This window comes from Somniosus microcephalus, chromosome 2 (genome assembly GCF_052327205.1).
Source record: "Somniosus microcephalus isolate GS21.2 chromosome 2, FLI_Smic_1.0, whole genome shotgun sequence".
Taxonomy (NCBI): domain Eukaryota; kingdom Metazoa; phylum Chordata; class Chondrichthyes; order Squaliformes; family Somniosidae; genus Somniosus; species Somniosus microcephalus.
In genome coordinates this window covers 66,579,604-66,603,500 of record NC_140988.1, presented here as the reverse complement: position 1 = coordinate 66,603,500, position 23,897 = coordinate 66,579,604, and the positions used below count along the sequence as shown (strand labels likewise).

General features: G+C 46.9%; 1 protein-coding gene across 5 annotated transcripts in view; it reads right to left on the bottom strand.

Annotated features, from left to right (window-relative positions):
• The window catches only part of idua (alpha-L-iduronidase), a 485,317-nt gene that overhangs the window by 159,077 nt on the left and 302,343 nt on the right, over positions 1 to 23,897 (bottom strand). For 4 of the 5 annotated variants that reach the window (XM_086010067.1, XM_086010048.1, XM_086010058.1 and 1 more), the window contains one exon: positions 7,071 to 7,250. The exons of the other annotated variant lie outside the window; for it this stretch is intronic. In XM_086010067.1, the coding sequence (XP_085866193.1) occupies positions 7,071 to 7,250 (180 nt within the window). The remainder of the gene's footprint in view (positions 1 to 7,070; positions 7,251 to 23,897) is intronic. 5 annotated transcript variants of the gene reach the window in all.

Genomic DNA, 23,897 nt, shown 5'->3' with positions numbered 1-23,897 from the left:
GGAAAACCTGATTAAGCTTCATAAATGACAAACAGCCAGGATATTGAAGCCATTAAACAAGGAGACAACCGCCCCAAAAACAGTTAAAAGTGAATGACTGTAATCACTTTAGACGAGCCCGCCAAAATTAAACAAAGAACTGACCTGATTTGGCGCGCAGATAAGGGGTGAAGAACCGGTATAATTGTAGGCCCACCGGTAGCAAAGGTCTCTTGCCCCGCTCTCTCTTCCCGCTCTGCTTGACACCGAGGATGCCCAATACAACACCGGGGGCCAAACGCGGGAGGAGAACAGGACCCGACTTAACACACACAGGACACACGGGGCTGCAAGCGGGCAGGCGAGACGAGACGAACAGCAAGGCCGATAAGCAGAGAAGGGCAGCGTAAAGAAGCATTGGGGATGAGCGGGCACACACCCCGGTAAGCGGACGTTCGATGCATGGGTAGAAGGAGTAGCTGACGACCACGAGCACCGCGGTAACAGACTCAAGCCAACACCATAGACCGCCAACTGAACCCCAACCGCAACAAAACCTTCGACGACCAGACCACCACCAGAAGAACAACCATTCTGCAAGGTAAAGTACCCAACAAAGACTTTACTCCCTATCTCTAACGGAGGAAAAGAGGGTACTTTACTCAGACGACTCCACCGCCGCGTCCTGGGACCACGTGATGACGGCAGGCCCCAAAGGGCGAACCCCAAAACCGCAACGGCTTAATCGACAGGTTTCGAACCGTAAAAAGGAACCCCATTGGTGAGCATAAATCCCTGGCCCCTCGTAGCTCAATCTAGTTAGGTATTGGGGGTGGGACAAGGGTAGGGGGATTATTAATGCGTTTGTTCCCCCGATGTGCCGTGTGTTCCCCATTCCCAAATAAGTGTATTTTTATATGCCTGTAATTATTCTAGTAATTTCCAGTGTTGTTATATTGTTGTGCCTTTAATAAAAAATTACGGTTTTCTTGTACCAAACCAGTTGTCTACTCTATTTCTGTATCGCCGCCTGTACCTAAGTCCGGTGTCTAGAACCCAGGTGTGTGGGAGCGATTCAAACCGCTCAGAGACAGTCAGGGGCAGAGCTGACTGGGCACACGCCACCCCCTACAGGGCAGCATGTCAATGAGGAAGAGGAGGAGGCCAAGGGTAGATCCTCAGGGGACTCCAGATGTAATGGTGGGAAGATAAACCATTGCTGAAGTTGCTCAGGCTGTGATTGGATAGATAAAATTGGAACCAAGAGAGGTTAGTCCCTTCAAGTGGAAAACAGAGGAGACATTGGAACAGGATGGTGTGGCCGACCATGTGAAAAGCTCCAGAGAGGTCGAGGAAGATGAGGAGGGAAAATGTACCATGGTCACAGTCACAGAAAAATAATTTGTGACTTGGGCTGCTTCAGTGTTGGTGTAGGGCTGAAAAGCTGATTGGAGAGATTCAAAAATGGAGTTGTTGGAAAGATGATTACAGATTAGGGAGGCGACAACACATTTAGGCCTAGAAATTGGGTATAGCCCCGCTTGAGGCGTTAGAACTGGCGCTGCGCAAAGTTTATAGCCAGACGAAACTTATCGCCGCCTGGCGCGATATTGGGTTGCATCGCCCCTAAAGGGGATTGAGGCGCGAATTCAGGCATTACACGGGACTCCTAAGGCGCTAATCTTCCGGCGCAACCCAATATCGGAGCGGACGGGCGCAGCGCAGGTGCTCTCTATTACTGATGACCACGAGACTTCCAGGCGCCGGCCAGCTCTTAAAGGGGTGGGTCAGTCAGCTCCACCATGCACACTCTTCGCCTTGCAGGCCTCAGAATCGGCGCAGGCCCTTCTCTGGCACTAAAAACTTGGACCAGATGGAGAAGGTGAGACAGAGAGCAGAGCGCTTCACCAATGAGACTCTGGAGCAATTGGTGGCTGCAGTGGCGCGCCGGCGAGATGTTCTCTACCCAGACAATGGCACGAGGCCGAATCATAAGGACTACCGACGAGCTTGGAGGGATGTATGCCAGAGGGTCAACTCCAGCAGCATGGTGACCAGGAGCCCTGTCCAATGCAGAAAGAAATTCAACGACCTCACTCGGGTCGTGAGGGTGAGTGTTGTTTCTGCAAACTTCTGCATCCCTTCATTTGCACCTGACTTTATGGCTACAGGGTGGGCTGTGCCCCATTGGCCATCTGCCAGCAAGCACCCATGGCCCTTTCTGGGCACACACATGCACATTTGACTCAAGGCGTCATGTAAGGGCTCTTGCACCATGGGGGGCATGAGATGATCACTCAGGGCATCATGTAACATAACTTCCCCTCCTTTCCCCTGCAGTCCAAGCTGGCGAGGATTGGCAAAGACCAGCTTCGCACCGGTGGAGGACCTCCACAAGTGGTCACTCTCACGGATCTCGAGGAGAGAGTCCACCAGATTCTTGGAGGACGTCCGAGTGGTCCTGTAACCACTGCAGCTGCCAACCCCATTGTCGACAGCGATGGTAAGGTTCTCACCTATTACAACTGTCTCCTTCCACTTGTTCCCCCCGCCAGCATGCTTTCTCACTGTGGACCCATGTCATAGCCTTGCCGCAATCTGGCATCCCTTGCTGCCAAGCTGTCCTTTTGCTAAAGCCACTCTTCCACCTCCCTGCTTTCAGATGCTGCATCACCAGCTCGGGAGCTGGGCCCTCAAGCTGCTAGTGCCAGTGCCTCCGAAGGCTCAATGAGAAAATTACTGTCCAACAGAAGGTCAGCAACTCTCTCCAGCAACGATCAGAATGGCCAGGCCAAATGGCTGCAGCTTTTATACTAGTGCTGTCCCCTTTAAATAGCGACCCCCCCCGAGTCCGAGAAGGGCCTGGGAACGCTCCATCCAACTGTCACTAATAGCGCCAGGCAAAAAGGTTGCGGGCGCCACCGAATATCCGGTCCGGGGCGCCAAAAAGGCGGTGCACACTGAAATGATGTCATGATCTGCCTGCGCCCGCGGGCGAGCGAAAAGAGTTAGCGCCGGCGCTAAAAGGATACTCAATATGGGAGGTGGCGCTATATTCACTGCGCCCGCCCGCAAATTGGGTAACGCCCCAATTCTCGGGCTCTTTAGGCGCTAATCGCTGGCGCTACCAACCGAATTTCTAGGCCTTAATGTCTTTAGAGAGTAAAAGGAGGTTGGAATGGGGTGGTAGTTTGCAAGGACAGAGATTGTTCTTTTTTAGGCGGGTGGGCGAGTGTTTCTTTTTTAGGAGGGATATGACCGCAGTTTTGAAAGTAAGGGCGATAGTGCCTGAGGAGACGGAACCATTTACAATGTTAGCTAGCAAGGGGGCCATGAAGGGAAGTTGTGTGGGAGGGGATCAAGGGAGCAGGAGATGCGATCAGAGAGGGCTTGATGGGAGATAGGAGAGAAACTGGAGAAGGATGGAGGATTACTTCGAAGGAAGGGGGAGCCTTGGGTTGGTGGGCAAGGGAATGGGGGAAAAGCAGCAGAGGCTGCTGAATGGATCTCAATCTTAGTGACAAAGAAGCCCAAGAGCTCCTTGCACTTGTTGTTGGAAGTGAGGGTTGAGAGGGCAGGGAAAAGGGATTTAAGGGGACCTTTTTTATTGAAAAAAATAAACCAAGGGTTATCTTTGCTTTTCATGATGATCCAGGAGTGGTTTTGGCAGAGGAGAATTGAGCCTGATAGCACTTGCTTTTGTCCAGCGAGACCCGATGGCAATGGATTGAATTGCAAAGGAGATGGCTTAGTAAAGAATTGCCAGCTTGGAAACCATTGTTTGACATCTCACAATATTGCATACAAGTAACATTGTAATAAAGGTTATTGATCTTGGGTAAACTTCATATGATATGATATATGATATATGTAACCCCCCTATTTAAGAAAGGAGGGAGACAGAAACCGGGAAACTATAGACCAGTTAGCCTAACATCTGTCATTGGGAAAATGCTGGACTCCTTCATTAAGGAAGCAGTAGCAGGGCATTTGGAAAATCATAATGCAGTCAGGCAGAGTCAGCATGGTTTTATGAAGGGGAAATCATGTTTAACAAATTTGCTGGAGTTCTTTGAGGATGTAATGAGCAGGGTGGACAAAGGTGAACCAGTAGATGTGGTGTATTTGGATTTCCAGAAGGCATTCGATAAGGTGCCACATAAAAGGTTACTGCATAAGATAAGAGCTCACGGAGTTGGGGGTAATATATTAGCATGGATAGAGAATTGGCTAACTAACGGAAAGCAGAGAGTCGGGATAAATGGGTCATTTTCCGATTGGCAAATGGTAACTAGTGGGGTGCCACAGGGATTGGTGCTGGGGCCTCAACTAGTTACATTCTACATTAATGACTTGGATAAAGGGACCGAGTGTAATGTAGCCAAGTTTGCAGATGATACAAAGATGGGTGGGAAAGCAAGTTGTGCAGACGACTCAAAGAATCTGCAAAGGGATATAGACAGGCTAAGTGAGTGGGCAAACATTTGGCAGATGGAGTATAATGTGGGAAAGTGTGAGGTTATACACTTTGGCAGGAAAAATAAAAAAGCAAATTATTATTTAAATGGAGAGAGATTACAAAATACTACAGTTCAGAGGGACCGGGGGGGTCCTTGTGCATGAAACACAAAAAGTTAGCATGCAGGTACAGCAAGTAATCAATGTTGGCCTTTATTTCAAGGGGGTTGGAGTATAAAAACATGGAAGTCCTGCTACAACTGTACAGGGTATTGGTGAGACCACACCTTGAGTACTGCGTACAGTTTTGGTCTCCTTATTTAAGGAAAGATATACTTGCATTGCAGGCAGTTCAGAGATGATTCACTAGGTTAATTCCAGAGATGAGGGGGTTGACTTATGAGGAAAGGTTGAGCAGACTGGGCCTATACTCATTGGAATTTAGAAGAATGAGAGGTGATCTTATTGAGGGGGCTCGACAAGGTAGATGCAGAGAGGATGTTTCCCCTCGTGGGGAAATCTAGAACTCGGGGTCACAGTTTCAGAATAAAGGGTAGCCCTTTTAGAACTGAGATGAGGAGGATTTTCTTCTCTCAGAGGGTCGTAAATCTGTGGAATTCTCTGCCCCCTGGGTCATTAAATACATTTAAGGTGGAGATAGACAGATTTTTGCAAGATAAGGACTCCAAGAAGGGTTATGGGGAGCGGGCGGGGAAGTGGCTTTGAGCCCAAGATCAGCCATGATCTTATTGAATGGTGGAGCAGGCTCGAGGGGCCAAGTGGTCTAATCCTGCTCCTATTTCTTATCTATATATATAAAGCGGCTCTTCTGTCTGTCTGTCCCGATGTCTGTCTGTCTGTCTGTCCGTTCTCTATATGTTTGAAAGTTACAGAGCGTACCGACGCGCGCGTCGCCTCAAAAGAAAGCTTGCGATTCCGGACCGGTCATAGGCGTATTTACGTTTCGGCCGGACAAAAACCGCGCCCGCGGTATCCGAAAAACGTTCAGCCTTCCGCTCATTAGCATCTCATTAGCGACCGTGTGACGTCGAGGTCGACCAATCGGACGGCGGGTTCCTTCCTACAGTTGAGTGTCGAGTGACTCGACGATTGACCAATCCTACGCTTCGGTGACCTGACCGGTCGACCAATCGGTGCGTGTGTGGGCGGGCCTTATCCTTCTGAACTGAGGTGAGTGGCCGCCATCTTGATGTTTCACGATTTTTTCCCCACACTTTCAGTGTGTTAGGGAAGTAAGGTAAATATTTGAATTGTGTGTTAGGGAATTAATTAACAATTTATTTGAGTTTTATATTGTGTTTAGCAACCCCCCCCCCCCTCCTCACCCTCGCGCAGGGGGGACTCGGGGCCTGAAGCTCAAAAAATTTCTCTCTCTCTCTCTCTCTTTCTTCCCTCTCTCTCTCTCCTTCTCCTCTTCCCTCTCTCTCCTTCTCCTGTTCCCTCTCTCTCCTTCTCCTCTTCCCTCTCTGTCTCTCTCTACTTCCCCCTCTCATGTTTCACGGTGTCGCGGACGGAGCGCGGGCGGGCCGCCCGAAGTTTCCCGCTCGCTAACGGCCGCCAAGCCGCCCTTGCCTGCTCCCCGCGGGCCGCCTCGCGCCGCCCGCACTGACCGCGCATGCGCCGCCCGCCCGCAGCGGCCGTCCATCAGCCGCGCCATACGCGGGGGACCTCAGCTCCGGTCCGTCCCGGCCTCAGAACCGGACCTCAGGCGCTAGGCAGGGGCCGGAGAGAGGGACAGAGGGGAGTGGGGGAGGGGAGGGGGTGGGGGAGGGTAGGTGTGGGGGTGGGGGAGGGAGACAGGGGAGGGAGGGAGACAGGGGAGGGGAGGGAGGGAGACAGGGGAGGGGAGGGAGGGAGACACGGGAGGGGAGGGAGGGAGAGGAGGGGACGGGAGGGAGAGAGGGGAGGGGAGGGAGGGATAGGACAGGGAGAGGACATGACAGGGAGAGGGGGGACACACAGGGGCAGGGAGACCAAGCGCCCCAAAATTGCCCTCGCAACGCGGGGCTCCCCAGCTAGTGTTCTTATGTTTAAGTCTCCAGCGTATCTCTCCTGTGCTGTAAAACAATCACCGAGACTCAGCACAAAAAGCATGAGTTTCATACCTGGAAGAAAAGTACTCTAAGCAGTGCATAAACTGGCATGACTTTTCCATCAGGCCAATTGGTACTTAAAAGGCATTATACACAATTTTCAGTTCTACTTTGTGTTCACAACGCTGCCCACTCTCGTTGGAGCTGGACCTGAACAAATCTACTTGAAAATGGCACTCTCTTCAGGAATGCACTTCAGTCAAAGAGGAGCTGAACCATTGCCATGTAGTACTGAATAAAGATCAGATGACAGAATCCAGTAGAGCTTTCCCATGTTATGCCATCTTTACGTTAGTACATTGTTGAGGGACAGAACTCATCATTTTTATAGTTTGTAATAAGTAGCATTATAGAACGCAGATCAAATCTGCTGCTATGTGTACAGTATTAGTCTGTAAACTGCCCAACTATTTGGAAAGCAATCTTTGAAGTAGAATGGCTATGTTCATATAAACCAGTAAATGAGTTATGTGAGGCACACCTTAGAAAGCAAACTGTAAAATGGATTTTTCTATTTACCTTAACAACCATAGCAGCGTAGGTCACTTCAGTTCTCCAAATCTGGGGAATTGACCAACCCACCAGTGGGTCAGCCTCATCATTGTAAATGGGAATTGACTGGAATTTAGGAAAACGTTTCTGGATCTGTTGAACTGTATCCAATTCTTGTTCTAGGATATGGAAAGAACTTCCTGCACCCTGTCAAAATAAGCAAACAATTTAAAATGTGATTCTGAAAGAACTTGCACTTTACATAATGTCAAAATCTGCTAGATCATCTTTGCCTGAAGAGGTTACTCCAATCTCTGTCATGGTCAGATACAACATTGCAAATATTGTTACATTCTCTCTCAAATGTTTAATACATACTCTGCTCCTGAATAAAAGTCTTAGGCCTAGAAATTGGAGGTGTTAGTGCTGGCCGTTAAGGTCAGCTTTGGCAAAAAAAGGCAGCTGGCACTAAACAACGGTACCATGATAGCAGTCCTCCAGTCCTCTGGCACCACACCTGTAGCCAGAGAGGATTGGAAAATGATGGTCAGAGTCTCTGCTTTCCTCTCTTACTTCTCTTAACAGTCTGGGGTACATTTTACCTGGGCCTGGGGAATTATCCACTTTCAAAGATGTTAAACCCCTTAATGCTTCCTCTTTCACTATGTTTATTTCATCTAATATTTCACATTCCTCCTCCCTGATTGCAATGTCTGCATCGTCCCGCTCTTTTGTGAAAAAAGACGCAAAGTATTCATTAAGAACCATACCCATGTCTTCCATCTCCACACATAGGTTACCTTTATGGTCTCTAATAGACCCTACTCTTACATTTAGTTATCCTCTTACTCTTAATGTATTTATATCTTTGGGTTTTCCTTAATTTTACTTGCCAATATTTTTTCATGTCCTCTCTTTGCTTTCCTAATTTCCTTTTTGATTTCACCCCTGCACTTTCTATACTCCTCCAGGATTTCTGCAGTATTGAGTCCTCGGTATCTGTCATAAGCTTCCCTTTTTTTCTTTATCCTACCCTGCCCCATGACATCCAGGGAGCTCTAGATTTGTTTGCCCCACCCTTTTTCTTTAAGGGAACATACTTGCTCTGAACCGTCACTATCTCCTCCTTCAATGCCTCCCACTGCTCCGACACTGATTTACCTTCAAGTTTCTGTCTCCAGACCACTGGCTCGTGGCACCGGGAGTAATCCGGAGATTACTACCTTTGAGGTCCTGCTTTTTAATCTCTTTCCTAGCTCCCTAAAATCTGCCTGCAGGACCTCATCCCTCTATCTACCTATGGCGTTGGTACCGATGTGGACAACGACCTCTAGCTGTTCACCCTCCCCCCTCAGAGTGTCCTGCAGCCGTTCAGTGGCATCCTTGGCCCTGGCACCAAGGAGGCAACATGCCATCCTGGAGTCAGGTCTGCGGCCGCAGAAACACTTGTCTGTTCCCCTAACTATTGAATCCCCTACCACTATTGCTCTTCCACTCTTCTTCCTCCCCCCCTGTGCAGCTGAGCCACCCATGGTGCCGTGGACTTGGCTCTGGCTGCCAGAGGAACCATCGCCCTCACCAGTATCCAGAACTGAATACTGGTTAGTGAGCAAGATATACTCAGGGGACTCCTGCACTGCCTCCCTGGTCCTCCTCTTCTGTCTGGCAGTCACCCATTCCCTCTCTGCCTGCACACTCTTAAGCTGTGGGGTGGCCACCTCCAGAAACGTGCTATCCACGTAACTCTTAGCCTCGCGGATGCACTGCAGTGACTGCAACCGCCGCTCAAGCTCCAAAACCCGGAGCTCGAGCTGCTGCAGCTGGCGACACTTCCTGCACACTTGGTCGTCCAGGCCATGAGAAGCGTCCAGGATTTCCCACATGGCACAGGATGTGCAATTCACGGGACTGAGCTGCCCTGCCATGCCTCTGTATAATATACTATGAACTATCTTGACAGAAATAAACGTAAAAACTTAACAGAAAATACCCACCAGCTACTCACCAATCAGCTCCCTTGTGCCGATGTCACTTCTGAATTCTGACGCCACTCCTGTGTTGAGTTCCTCTCGCTGACTCTGTCCCTCTCGCAGGTCCGCCGCTCAGCTCCGGTCCCAGGCCTCCTCTCCGCACTCCTTTTATCCTCGTCTTGCAGGTCCGCCGCTCAGCTCTGGTCCCAGGCCTCCTCTCCGTGCTCCTTTTATCCTCCTCTCGCAGGTCCGCCGCTCAGCTCTGGTCCCAGGCCTCCTCTCCGCGCTTCTTTTATCCTCCTCTCGCCGACTCTGTGCCTCTCGCAGGTCCGCCGCTCAGCTCTGCTGCAAGGAACCCGCACAGCCGGCTTGCCATCATTTCAATGTAAAAACCGCGCATGTGCGGTATTTTGAATTGCCTATACAGCCCCTTAAAGGGACCACGCATGCCAAAAAAATTACAGGGATCATAGCTAGTAATCTGTTGGAGGGCAGATTGCTGGCCTGCTGCGACACACTGCAAGCCCCTTTCAAGACTCGTAAACCCAACCACGATGCCAGCAGTCTGAGCTTCCACTGCAGCAGAGACACGTTGGGTCACTTCCGCCTGTGCTGCAATGGAAGCTGCGACATTGCTCATCGCACGCAGCATCATGGCTGAGTCCACAAAGTCTCTGCTGGAGTTGTCCATCATTTCCAGCCTGGAAATCATGGGCTCCAAGCTCTGTGCAAAACCCAGTCCAGTGTTGGAGCTAGACTCCTCCAGGCTCCTTGGCAATGACAAGATGCTCTCTGGCAGGCTAACATTGCACCTAGAATTTTTATGTGCAATCCCATCACCCTTCTTCTAAAGGCCACCCCATTGAGGTCGTCATCCGAGATGTGTGCAGCAGAATTTGTGCGCTGGCCATCGAGCTACCATTTCCCCCTGGCCTTGCTGTAGCCCACTCGTGCCTGGTGCCTCACCACGTGCAGATCCCGCATCTATACTACCCTTTAAATTCCGCGCAGTGTCAGTTTCTGAACTGGAGTAGGTGAGTGTCAGATGTAGTGACGTTGTCTTCTTCTTCATCTTCACTCTCCTCCATTACTGCGGGGTCAGGCTGCGCTGGTGGCAGTTCTTGGTCATCTGAAAGCAGAAAGGCATATGAGCCGGGTTATGGTGAAGGGCGGGGGGAGTGGGAAGAGAGCAAGATATCCATGCGTACAGCATCAGCAGCTTGTAAGTGAGAAGAGATTGTGGGATGAGGGGGAAGTGGGATGTGAGAAGAATGATTAGGAATGACCATACCGTTATTGTCCCCAAGGGCTTCAACTTTGCCCAAAGCCACAGCTTCGGTAACTTCCCCTCCAACGATGTCAAGCACTGTCTCCTCCAGTTGGCTCAAGGTCTGCAGAGCAGCTAAGCCACCTCCCGCGTGCCACTGCTCGCAGCGGTTGTGAGCCACCTTGGCCTGCAAGAGAAAGGGAAATGTGTCAGTGAGTGTGGTGGAATGTGTTTGGGTGATGTGCCTGCCATAGTTGAATAGCTGTCGGTGTGAGTGTTGCAGCAGTGATAAGGATGTGAGAGTGAAGTGAAGCTATGATTGTGAGGTATGAGTGGTGAAAAGTAGAGATTCTTGGTAGATGAATACTGGGGGTGTGGTGCTTTGAGCAGTGTGTGAGGCTTGTGGTGCAGATGTGGGGTGTGGTATTTGCTGAAGCCTTGACTCACCTTGACCTGCCGTGTGAGATCATTGAACTTCTTGCAGCACTGGATCCATGTCCGCAGTATGACACCGCTGGCCGCGACGTACCCAGCTACCTCTTGCCACAGCCTTCTCGAAGTATACGTTGATGGTTTCCTGCCACCCTGCGGGAACAGAACACCCTGCCTTCTCTCCACTGCCACTAGCAATGCCTCCAGAGCCGCATCGGAGAGCCTTCTGGCTCGTTCTCTTCGCTGCTGCTGAGCCATGTCTGCCTACTCCAACAACAATGAGGTGCTGCTGCATCAAAGCCATGGAGAAATACTAGGCCAAACAGTACTGGCCATTAGACTACACCCGATATTGGCCCACCTGTTGAGCAGTAAGCCAACCAGCAGTGTGTTTAGCGCTGGAATCAGCACTCCAATCATGCAAATGAATTTTGCGTGCTGCCTGCAACACTTTGAACAGGCGCAGCCAAATAGTGCCATGACACCGCTTGTATTCGGGCCACGTCCAGTTTCTCGGCTTTAATATACTTTTGCTGACACTGTTATTTGAGTTTGATGCACACAAAGCGATACGAATATAGTGAAGCTGTTTATAAAAGTACCTTAATTAAACCTCCCATATAAAAGTTAAAAATCATAAAGCACTACTACTAGTGCTATTTTTGAACTATCAGTAATTTTTCTAACAGTCAACAAAACACAGGTTTCAATTGGTTTCAAAATTCAAAATGGAACTTAAAATAAAAACTACAACTGTCTCTTTCCATCTGTCTGTCTCTCTCATTCTCTCTCACGCACACACACACTATTTTCTTTAAAAAAGCAATGAACATCAATTTTGCCTCAGTGAAGCTTTTCGAATTTGTTCACTTGGTTTTAAAAAATAGTTGTAGAAGAATAACTGGGCAGGAAGTGCTGCCATCCGTACAGCTGACTGAACAGTACTGATACATCCTGGGAAATTAGGTATACTGCACACGGCTTTAGAATTCAATGTCAGCTCAGACTCAGCTCTGCAAAAATACCAAAAGCAAGCCCAGGTTTTTCGGAAAGGTTAAGACCTTCAAGTAAAATTTTTAATGAAGACATTAAAAGACACAAAAGATAATTCAATGTATAAACTTAATCATGTTGTTATCAAATATTTAATTTTATATTTTTTAAAAACCCTTATTTTGGACATTAGGGGGTTTATTTTGGTGAAAGGTGAAAAAAAGGCATTAAATGTTAAATTAAACAGGCATTCCCCTTCATAGAGTCATAGAGTTTTACAGCACAGAAAGAGGCCCTTCGGCCCATCGTGTCTGCGCCGCCCATCCATCCCTGTCCAGTCTAATCCCATTTTCCAGCATTTGGTCCATAGCCTTGTATGCAATGGCATTTCAAGTGCTCATCCAAATGCTTCTTGAATGTTGTGAGGGTTCCTGCCTCTACCACCCTTTCAGGCATTGAGTTCCACATTCCAACCACCCTCTGGGTGAAGAAGTTCCTCCTCAAATCCCCTCTAAATCTCCTGCCCCTTACCCTGAATCTATGCCCCCTTGTTATTGACAACCCCTACTAAGGGGAAAAGTTCCTCTTTATCTACCCTATCTATGCCCCTCATCATTTTGTACACCTCAATCAGGTCCCCCCTCAGCCTTCTTTGCTCCAAGGAAAACAACCCCAGCCTGTCCAGCCTCTCTTCATAGCTGAGGCGCTCCATCCCAGGTAACATCCTGGTGAATCTTCTCTGCACCCTCTCCAAAGCAATCACATCCTTCCTATAGTGAGGCGACCAGAACTGCACACAGTACTTCAGCTGTGGCCTCACCAGCGTTTTGTACAGCTCCATCATAACCTCCCTGCTCTTATATTCTATGCCTCGGCTAATGAAGGCAAGTATCCCATATGCCTTTATAACCACCTTATCTACCTGTTCCGCTGCCTTCAGGGATCTATGTACATGTACACCAAGGTCCCTCTGACCCTCTGTACTTCCTAGGGTCCTACCACTCATTGTGTATTCCCTTGCCTTATTTGTCCGTCCAAAATGCATCACCTCGCACTTTTCAGGGTTAAATTCCATTTGCCACTTTTCCGCCCATCTGACCAACCCGTTTATATCGTCCTGTAGCCTGAGGCTTTCCTCCTCGCAATTTACCACCCCACCAATTTTCGTGTCATCTGCGAACTTACTGATCATACCTTTTACATTCTCATCCAAATCATTTATGTAGATCACAAACAACAAGGGACCCAGCACCGATCCCTGAGGTACCCCACTGGACACAGGCTTCCAGTCACAAAAGCAACCTTCGACCATCACCCTCTGCCTCCTGCCACTCAGCCAGTTTAGGATCCAACGCACCAAGGCACCCTGGATCCCATGGGCTCTTACCTTCTTGACCAGTCTCCTATGCGGGACTTTGTCAAAAGCTTTACTGAAGTCCATGTAAACCACATCCACAGCATTTCCCTCATCCACCCCCCTAGTCACCCCCTCGAAAAATTCAATCAGATTTGTCAGACATGATTTACCCTTGACAAAGCCATGCTGACTATCCCCGATTAATCCTTGCCTCTCCAAGTGGAGACTAATTTTGTCCCTCAGAATTTTTTCCAATAATTTCCCTACCACAGATGTTAGGCTCACTGGCCTGTAATTCCCTGGTTTATCCCTGCTACCCTTCTTGAATAATGGTACTACGTTAGCTGTTCTCCAGTCCTCTGGTACATCCCCTGTGGCCAGAGAGGTTCTGAAAATTTGTGTCAGAGCCCCTGCAATCTCCTCCTTTGCCTCCCACAGCAGCCTGGGATACATCTCGTCCGGGCCTGGGGATTTATCCACTTTTTGGCCTGCTAAAACCACTAGCACCTCCTCCCTCTCGATGCTAATATGTTCAAGTATGTCACAGTCCCCTTGCCCGATTTCTATGTCTGCATCGTCTTTCTCCATAGTGAATACAGATGCAAAAAATTCATTTAAAACCCCGCCTACCTCATCTGGCTCTACACACAGATTGCCACTTTGGTCCCTAATGGGCCCTACCCTTTCCCTGGTTATCCTCTTGCCCTTAATATACTTATAAAACATCTTAGGATTTTCCTTTATTTTGCTCGCCAGTGTTATTTCATGGCCCCTCCTCGCCCTCCTAATTTCTTTTTTAAGTACGTCCCTGCACTTTTTATACTCCTCTAGGGCTTCTTCCGTCTTTAGTCTTTTGTAACTGCCAAAAGCCCCCCTTTTATTCCTAATGCATTTTTGTATATCCCTTGTCATCCAAGGTTCCCTTTGCTTGTTGGTCCCACCCTTGACCTTTACAGGAACATGTTGGCGTTGTACTCTCTCTATTTCCCTTCTGAAAGTCTCCCACTGTTTTGATGTGGATTTTCCTATAAGTAGCTGCTCCCAGTCCACTTTGGCCAGATCCTGCCTTATCATATTAAAATCGGCCTTCCCCCAATTTAGAACCCTTATTTCCGGGCCGTCTTTGTCCTTTTCCATGACCACCTTAAATCTCACCGAATTATGGTCACTGTCGCCAAAATGCTCTCCTACTGACACTTCCACCACTTGCCCGGCTACATTCCCTAGAATTAGGTCCAGTACCGCCCCCTCTCTTGTAGGACTTTCTACATGTTGGCTCAAAAAGCTCTCCTGGATGCACTTTAAGTGCACCTTCCCGTGCAAGCGCAGGAGATGCAACACATGCCCTTAAAGCTCCCCCCTTCCCACTGTCCAGGGCCCCAAACACCCCTTCCAGGTGAAACAGTGATTTACTTGCACTTCTTGCAATTTAATATACTGTATTCGCTGCTCACGATGCGGTCTCCTCTACATTGGGGAGGCCAAACGCAGATTGGGTGACCGCTTTGCGGAACACCTCCGTTCAGTCAATAAGGCGGACCCTTAGCTTAGAAACATAGAAGATAGGAGCAGGCCATTCGGCCCCTCGAGCATGCGCCGCCATTCAATGAGATCATGGCTGATCATCCAATTTCAGTACCCTGTCCCTGCCTTCTCCCCATATCCCTTGATCCCTTTAGCCTTAAGAAATATATCCAACTCTTTCTTGAATATATTTAATGAATTGGCCTCCACTGCCTTCTGTGGTAGAGAACTCCACAGGTTCACCACTCTCTGGGTGAAGAATTTCCTCCTCACCTCTGTCCTAAATGGCTTACTCCTTATCCTTAGACTGTGACCCCTGGTTCTGGACACCCCGGCCATCCGGAACATCCTTCCTGCATCCAGTCTGTCCAGTCCTGTTAGAATTTTATAAGTTTCAATGAGATCCCCTCTCATTCTTCTAAACTCCAGCGAGTATAAGCCCCATCGACCTCATACGTCATTCCTGCCATCCCAGGTATCAGTCTGGTGAATCTTCGCTGCACTCCCTCCATGGCACGAACATCCTTCCTCAGATAAAGCGACCAAAACTGCACACAATACTCAAGGTGTGGTCTCACCAAGGCCCTGTACAACTGCAGCAAGACATCCTTGTTCTTATACTCGAACCCTATTGCTATGTAGGCCAACATACCATTGTCTTCTTAACCGCCTGCTGCACCTGCATGCTTACCTTCAGCGACTGGTGCACAAGGACACCCTGTTCTCGTTGCACTTCACCCTCTCCCAATCTATTGCCGTTCAGATAATAACCTGCCTTCCTGTTTATGCCACCAAAATGGATAACCTTGTATTTATCCACATTATACTGCATCTGCCACCCTTCTGCCCAATCACCCAACCTGTCCAAATCATACTGGAGTTTCTCAGCATCCTCCTCATAGCACACATGCCCACCCAGCTTTGTGTCGTCTGCAAACTTGGAGATATTACATCTAGTTCCCTCGCCTAGATCATTTATATATATTGTGAATAGCTGGGGTCCTAGGACCGATCCCTGCGGTACCCCACTAGTCACTGCCTGCCACTCAGGAAAAAGAGCCGTTTATTCCAAATCTTTGCTTCCTGTCTGCCAACCAGTTCTTTATCCAAGTCAGTACCTTGCCCCCAATCCCATGTGCCTTAACTTTACACGCTAATCTCTTATGCGGGACCTTATCGAAAGCCTTCTGAAAGTCCAAATACACCACAGCCACTGGTTCTCCCTTATCTATTCTACCAGTTACATCCTCAAAAAATTCCAGTAGATTAGTCAAGCACGATTTACCTTTTGTAAATCCATGTTGACTTTGTCCGATCCTGTCACTGTTTTCCAAGTGCTCTGCTATTACATCTTTTATAATGGACTCTAGCATTTTCCCCACTACCGATGTTAGGCTTACCGGTCTGTAATTCCCTGTTTTCTCTCTACCACCTTTTTTGAATAGTGGGGTAACATTAGCTACCCTCCAATCCATGGGAACTGTTCCAGAGTCTATCAAATTTTGGTATCGAATTCCGGTCGCCTGTCACTTTAATTCTCCGCTCCACTTCCACTGAAGCTCAACGTAAGCTCGAGGAACAGCACCTCATCTTTTGATTAGGCACTTTACAGCCTTCTGGACTCAACATAGAGTTCAACAATTTCAGATCATAACCTCGGCTCCTATCATATATATTTTTCCACACTTTTTTGTTTGTTTGTGTTTTCTTTTCTTCTCTCCCACATGGCAGCTGTCTTTCATTCTGCCAGCGCAATTTACACTTGATCTAGAGCCATCTTTTGTTGCTTAACCTGTCCCATTACCATCTCCTTTTGCCTTGAATATCTCTTAATGTTTCTTAACCTCTCCTGCCTTCTATCCTATCACAGACCTTCCCTTTTGTTCTTTCATCCCCTCCCCCTTTCCCAGCTCCTACACTTGCTTAAAAATCAGTTCCATTTCCTGCTTTTTTCCAGTTCTGACGAAAGGTCATCGACCTGAAACATTAACTCTGTTTCTCTCTTCACAGATGCTGCCTGACCTGCTGAGTATCTCCAGTATTTTCTGTTTTTACTTCAGATTTCCAGCATCTGCAGTATTTTCTTTTTTTATTAAATGGGTGCTGTGCTAATAAGATACCTGTTTGAAAGTTTGGGTTTAGCCCGCAATTTTGGTCCTAATTGCTGATTACCATAATTTGAACTTGCCTGGAGGTCCTAAACAGATACCTGCAGGTTTAGCACTCATGTGCTGATTAGCTGCAATTTTCGTTGAGCAGTGTATGTGGGCTCCTCGCACTCACTTCCACTGAAGGTGTGGAAAGCTCTTGCTGACACACAGCAGCAGGTTTCAGGATGGCTCAGGGACCAAGTGAGAGGGCGCACAGGTTCTCAGGCACGGCACTGGAGGTCCTGGTGGAGGAGGTCCAGAGGAAGAGGGATGTCCTGTACCCACAGGGGAAGGAGTCCACCTCGCCCTCCTGTCTCTCTCTCCTGCAGCAGCTGCTGCTGCTCTGCCAGGCCTCATGTCCTCTTCCCATTCCTCTTGCAGACCAAGGGGGATTCCTCGCAAGCTGCCTTTCGCCTGGTGACTCCTATAAGGTGTCCAATAAGGTAGAGTAGCACAGCACTCACTCTTTTTAGGTGAAGTCCTCAGAGAATTTCCAGAATAAATGTTGATCGAGTATTGATGAAGTCTTGACAAAGTGACCCAGAAAGTCTCCCGATGTGTTTCAAAAGTCCTCTTCAAGCCTCCAGCAGCAAGTGAACAGTAAAAGTAGCGCTCGAAACCCTCTGCAATGGCTTGTTTACTCCCAATCAGCTGGTCGCTGTTAGGAGAGGCCATTCGGTCAAGCATTATCCACCAAAATGCCGTGCAGCTTCCTAATGAGTGCAAGCACGCTATTTAATTGTCAATCAGCCCCTTAACGATCCTCCGGGCGGTCGCTCCTAGCGCAAGCTTCAACACATTTACCAAGATGGCGTCTTGCGCTAAACGTGGGCTAAACCACCGTCTCAGCTCAAGACCCCATCTTGGCCACCTCGGAGGCTCTTCAGCGCCTGAAGGAGCTGTCGAAAATCACCCCCTAGAAGTTTCAGTTACTGAGAAAAAGTGGCAGCTATTGTGTGTCACACAATGTGAACCGTTTAACACAGAAACTATCCATCAGTGCCACCTCAGAAGCAACTGGTATTGATCAGCCATGATCTCATTGAATGGCGGAGCAGGCTCGAAGGGCCGAATGGCCTACTCCTGCTCCTATCTTCTATGTTTCTATTACAAGTACACATAATGAATTTTCCATGAAATTCAAGCCCCATAAAAGGGCCAGAACTTCGGGTCCCCACGGGTGAGTACGCGCTGGGTACTCACGCGTAGGCCCAACGAAAGTGCCGGTTTCGTGCATGCGCGGGAAACCGCAACTTCCGTTCCCTTAAAGGAAGGGGTTCACAGGTCAAACGCATGCGCCGGAGAGGCAGCGTGTACGCCTGGAACTTCTGTTTTTTTTGCATGTTTTTCCGGGAGGGTAAGTCTCCAGCAGCTATGCTTATAAAAAGCAGTCGCAAGGCCTGCTTTTAACAAGCTAAGTGGTGAATTAAGTAAAATAAAAACATTTTTTCCACAGGTTTATTATTTTTGAATACTTTAAAGAAAGGTAAGTTTATTTTTTGACCTGTTAGAAACAAATACATTTTTTCAAAAATTTAAATTATTATTTAAAATAGTTATTTTATGTCATTTATAGTTATTTTTAAAATGTGATTTAAAAAAAAAATTTATTTGAAGTTTTAGTTATGTTTTGGGGCTGAATTGTATTCATAGATTTGACAGGTCTTCCTGTCAAATCTATGAATACAGATTCCCTGCTACCATTGGTTCTCCATGGTTCACATGATCCCAGGGGACGCTTCGAACTAACTCCGCCCCTGGGATACGCAAGCACTGCGTGCCGGCAGTTGGAGCAGGCCCAAGATCGGAATCCCACGCGGGCCCACAGCTCAACGGCCGGCGCTCTAGGTAAGTGCAGGTCGGAGGCTTGCACCCGCGGGAAGCCCGGATCCGACCTGAATTTCGGGGCCAGTGTGTTCCTGGAGAATTAATTTGTTTCTTTTTATTTTTCTTGATATTAAGTGTGACAGACAGGACATTTACACTAGACACACTCGGGGTGATTTTCAACTGGCGCCCATCCACTTTTATGTTGAAACATTAAAGACGCAGAAAATTGGGTCGCAGCCTTGCCTGCCCATTCGTCTCCGGAAGTGTGCCTAACACCATTTTGGATCAGGCTTCTCGTTAGGTGACCAGAATGCTCACCTGAAATCGCAAGGTGATTAGGGTCAGTTTCAGGACCCAAATGCCAAGATCAGAGTATTTCCTAAATGGCGAGAAGCTCAGAAGTGTGGATGAGCAGAGATTTAGGGGTCCAAGTACAGAAATCACTAAACGCTGCTGGACAGTTACAAAAAATAATTAAAATGTTGGCCTTTACCTCAAGAGGGTTGGAATACAAAGAAGTGGAAGTTATGTTACAGTTATCTAAAGCTCTGGTTAGACCCCATTTAGAGTACTGTTCTGGGCACCACACCTCAGGAAGAATATATTAGCCTTGGAGGAGATGCAGCACAGATTCAGCAGAATGATAGCAGGGCTAAAAGGTTTAAATTATGAGAAAAGGCTGCATAGATTAAGCTTGTATTCCCTTGAGTGTAGAAGATTGAGTGGTGATCTAATTGAGGTGTTTAAGATGATTAAAGGATTTGATAGGATAGATAGAGAGAAACTATTTCCTCTTGTGGGTAGTCAAGAACAAGGGGCCATAACCTTAAAATTAGAGCAAGGGTGATACCAGGAAGCACTGCTTCACACAAAGGGTAGCGGAAATGTCCTCAAAAAATTCAAATAAGTTAGTTAGACCTGAAATAACAACAGAAAATGCTGGAAAAACTCAGCAGGCCAGGCAACATCCGTGGAGAGAAATCAGAGTCGACGTTTCGGGTCTAACCCTTTTTCAAAACTGGAAAGGAAATGAAATAGATCGAAAGGCAGGGTTGGGAGACAACAAAAGAAGTGAAGAGACATTAAGAGGTATTCAAAACGAGACGAGATGGTGATAGGACTAGTGGAGACAAAAGATGGCTCAGATTAGGTGTGAAATGTTCTGGCAGAATGAGAGACAGCTGCCATGTGGGAGAGACCAACGGAAGGCTGCAAAGTGCCTAATCGGAAGATGAAGTGCTGTTTCTCGAGTGCTGTTCCGGACTCAATATCGAGTTCAACAATTTCAGATCATAGCCTCGGCCCCTATTACATTTTTACTTATATCTTTTATCCACCCCTTTGTTTTGGTTTTTCCCTCCCCCCACCCCTTTCCTTTTTTTTTCTCTCTCCCACATGGCAGCTGTCTCTCATTCTGTCATAACATTTCACACCTAATCTGAGCCGTCTTTTGTCTCCACTAGTCCTATCACCATCTCGTCTCGTTTTGAATACCTCTTAATGTCTCTTCACTTCTTTTGTTGTCTCCCACCCCTGCCTTTCGATCTATTTCATTTCCTTTCCAGTTTTGAAAAAGGGTTAGACCCGAAACGTCGACTAATTTCTCTCCACGGATGTTGCCTGGCCTGCTGAGTTTTTCCAGCATTTTCTGTTGTTATTTCGGATTTCCAGCATCTGCAGTATTTTGCTATCGTATTAGTTAGACCTGACTTACCCTTTACAAATCCATGCTGACTCTCTGATCAGTTCATATCTGTCCAAGTGCTCAGTCACTCTGACCCTAATAATTCTAGTCACTTCCCCACAACAGACGTTAGACTAAGACGTCTGTAATCTCTTGGTTTCTCTCTCCCACCCTTCTTAAATAACGGAGTGACATTGGCAATTTTCCAATCCAAGGGGACAATTCCTGAATCAAGAGGACTTTGGAAGACCATGCCTAAAGAAGCTACAATTTCCTCACCTACTTCTTTTAATATACTGGGGTGGAAACCATCAGTTCCTGGATATTTGTCTATCTTCAGCTTCATTATTTACTCCATTACCATTATTTTACTTATAATAAATCTAGTAAGTTTCTCCCCTTGATTTAACTTTAGTTTCCCTCGTATCTCTGGTACTTTATCCTCTCCCTCTACTATGAAGACCAATACAAAGTAATTATATTGCAAGTTTTCCTTATTTTTAATTACAATTTCACCTGCATCTGTTTTTAAGGAGCTCACGTTACCCTTAGTCATCCTCTTTCTCTGCTTCTATCCACCCCGTCCCATCATTTTATAATTTTACATTCCCGTCACGGGGTCAAAATCCTGGAATTCCCTCCCTAACACCACATGGACTGCAACAGTTCAAGAAGGTGGCTCACCACCACCTTCTCAAGGGCAATTAGGGATGGACAATAAATGCTGGCCTTGCCAGCGATGCCCACATCTCATGAACGAATACAAAAAATACTTCTATCATATCGCTCTGTAATCTATGTTGTTCGAAGAAAAAAATGTCACGTCTTTCTTTGTATTTGTATTTTTTTATACCAGGCAGCATTAGGAACTGATGCAGTACATTAGCTGGCACAAAGGGCATTCTCATGGTGTTAAGTAGTGACAGAAAGGGAGAATTTATTTTGTTGGCATTTCCTGGTGAATGTTACTGTTTAATGTAAAGACAGCGTGATGATTTCTGTGGCTGCTTTCAACTTTTGGGAGTTGGATGATGGCAGGGGCAATGCAGACTTCTGTCTTACGAAGGACCTTCATAGAGGTCTTAGAAAGTGAGGACTTTGTAACCAACGTTCCCTCTAAGCGGTCTGAAGGTCCCGCGTAGGCCGCTCACCGGCTTTTCAATGGGATAACCCGTGCATGCGCAAAATTTTGAATGGGCCACACAGTCTGTTAAAGGGACCGTGCACCAAAAAAAATGAGGGGGAACATTGTTTGTAACGATGTTATGGGGGCGGCGGGTGGAAGAGAACAGTCAGTTACTTTATTTGGCAAGTCAACCATTAAATTTTGAAAGTTCTGGGCTGTCAGTTGTGCTCTCTTTGCTCTGGCAGTTGGTCACTGCTTCTCCTGTTCTACTTCCTCTCCTTCCTGTGCACCCTTCTTAATTACATTTCTTATGAAATATTGGATCAAAGTAGCTGAAGAGCAGTTTTATGAGTGAGTTGGAAACATTTAATTTTGCTTGCAAATAAAAGCACTCTTAGATGGATCATAGTAAATCTATTTGGTTACAGGAGGAATGTTAAATAATGAAACAACAGGACCGTTACATATTAACAATTGGTTCAACTAAAATCTAATCTAGTTAGATTTATTGAATATTTAAGTTAGATGTTAAAATGCAAAGTAATCGTTTCAGTCCATTAATTCAGGGTTAATCCAGAACTAGCCAGTATAGAAACAAGTGTTTTTTTCACCAAAATCCATTACAAAAGGCATGTCTAATGTTCATTGCACTACATTTGATTGATGAATAACAACCCGAACTCAAAACAGGGGTCAGACATTCCCAGTAATATTCAGATACATAATGCAGTCCGCCAACCAACATGCTTTTAAATTGAAAAAAATGCTCTAATAGTGGTGTGACCATTTAGGAAAATTAATTATTTAGCGCTTGCAATGAATGTTTAACAAGCAATTCTAGGAGAAAAATTAATAGAGACAATGGAGAATTACAGAAGGTGTTTCCACAAATATGAATGACCTATGACCCATAAGTGCTATTGGATATCAAAATGGAAAGTTGATGAAAATAATTTGTTGAATATACTAGATTTATAAGTATACTGTAAAGAAAATTGATTGAATTGTAAAACGAAAATTGAACCTGTGAAGGACTGCCAGCATTTACAAGTAATTCGACTGTGGCAATGACCCAGGCATCCTATCAGGATAATATTTAGGCAACTTCAGCTCAGATAAGAATATAACGTAAAAACATAAGAAATAGGAGCAGGAGTCGGCCATTTGGTCCATTGAGCCAACTCCGCCATTCAGTAAGATCATGGCTGATCTGCTACCTCATCTCCATTTCCCTGCACTATCCCCATATCCCTTGATTTCCTTAATATTCAGAAATCTATCGATCTCTGTCTTGAATATACTCAACGACTGAGCCTCCACAGCCCTCTGGGATAGAGAATTCCAAAGATTCACCACCCTCTGAGTGAAGAAATTCCTCCTTATCTCAGTCCTAAATGGCCAACCTCTTATTCTGAGACTGTGACCCCTGGTTCTAGACTTCCCAGCCAAGGGAAACATCCTCTCTGCAACTACCCTGTCAAGCCCTGTAAGAATCTTGCATGTTTTAATGAGATCACCTCTCATTCTTCTAAACTCTAGAGAATATAGGCCTAGTCTACTCAATCTCTCCTCATTGGACAATACCCCTATCCCAGGAATCAGTCTGGTAAACCTTTGTTGTAGTCCCTCTATGGCAAGTATATCCTTCCTTAGGTAAGGAGACCAAAACTGTACACAATACTCCAGGTGTGGTCTCACCAGGGCCCTATAACGTCTTTACTCTGATACTCAAATCCTCTTGTAATAAAGGCCAACATACCATTAGCTTTCCTAATTGTTTGCTGTACCTGCATGTTAACTTTCAGTGATTCATGTACAAGGATATCCAGGCACCTCTGAACACCAACATTTCCCAATCTCTCACCTTTTAAAAAATACTCTGCTTTTCTCCACATTATATTCCATTTGCCATGTTCTTGCCCACTCACTTAACCTGTCTATATCCCCTTGAAGCCCCCTTGCATCCTCCTCACAATGTACATTCCCATCCAGCTTTGTATCAACAACAAACTTGGATATATTACATTTGGTCCCCTCATCCAAATCATTGATGTAGATTGTGAATAGCTGAGGTCCAAGCACTGATCCTTGCGGTACCTCACCAGTTGACCCTGCAAAGTCTTCCTCGGCAACATCTAGGGACTGTTGTGCAAGTTGGGAGAACCATCCTACAGACTGGTCAAGCAATAGCCGGAAAGAGCTGACAGATTGAGCCTGTGTCAGATGGTGAGGGAACCAACACAAGGGAGGCACTGTTGTTGTTTGGTGAACAGACCTCTACCTTGCGGAGTCTGAACGCCAATTCTCCGACACCTCCCCCTACCTCCCATGGACCATGACCCCACCACTGAACATAAAGCCATAATTTCCCAGACTGTCACCGACCTCATCGCCATTGGAGATCTTCCCCCATGGCCTCCAAACTCATAGTTCCCCAACCCCGCACAGCCCCTTTCTACCTCCTTCCCAAGATCCACAAACAGGCCTGCCCTGGTAGACCCATTGGGGGAAATTTTACCTT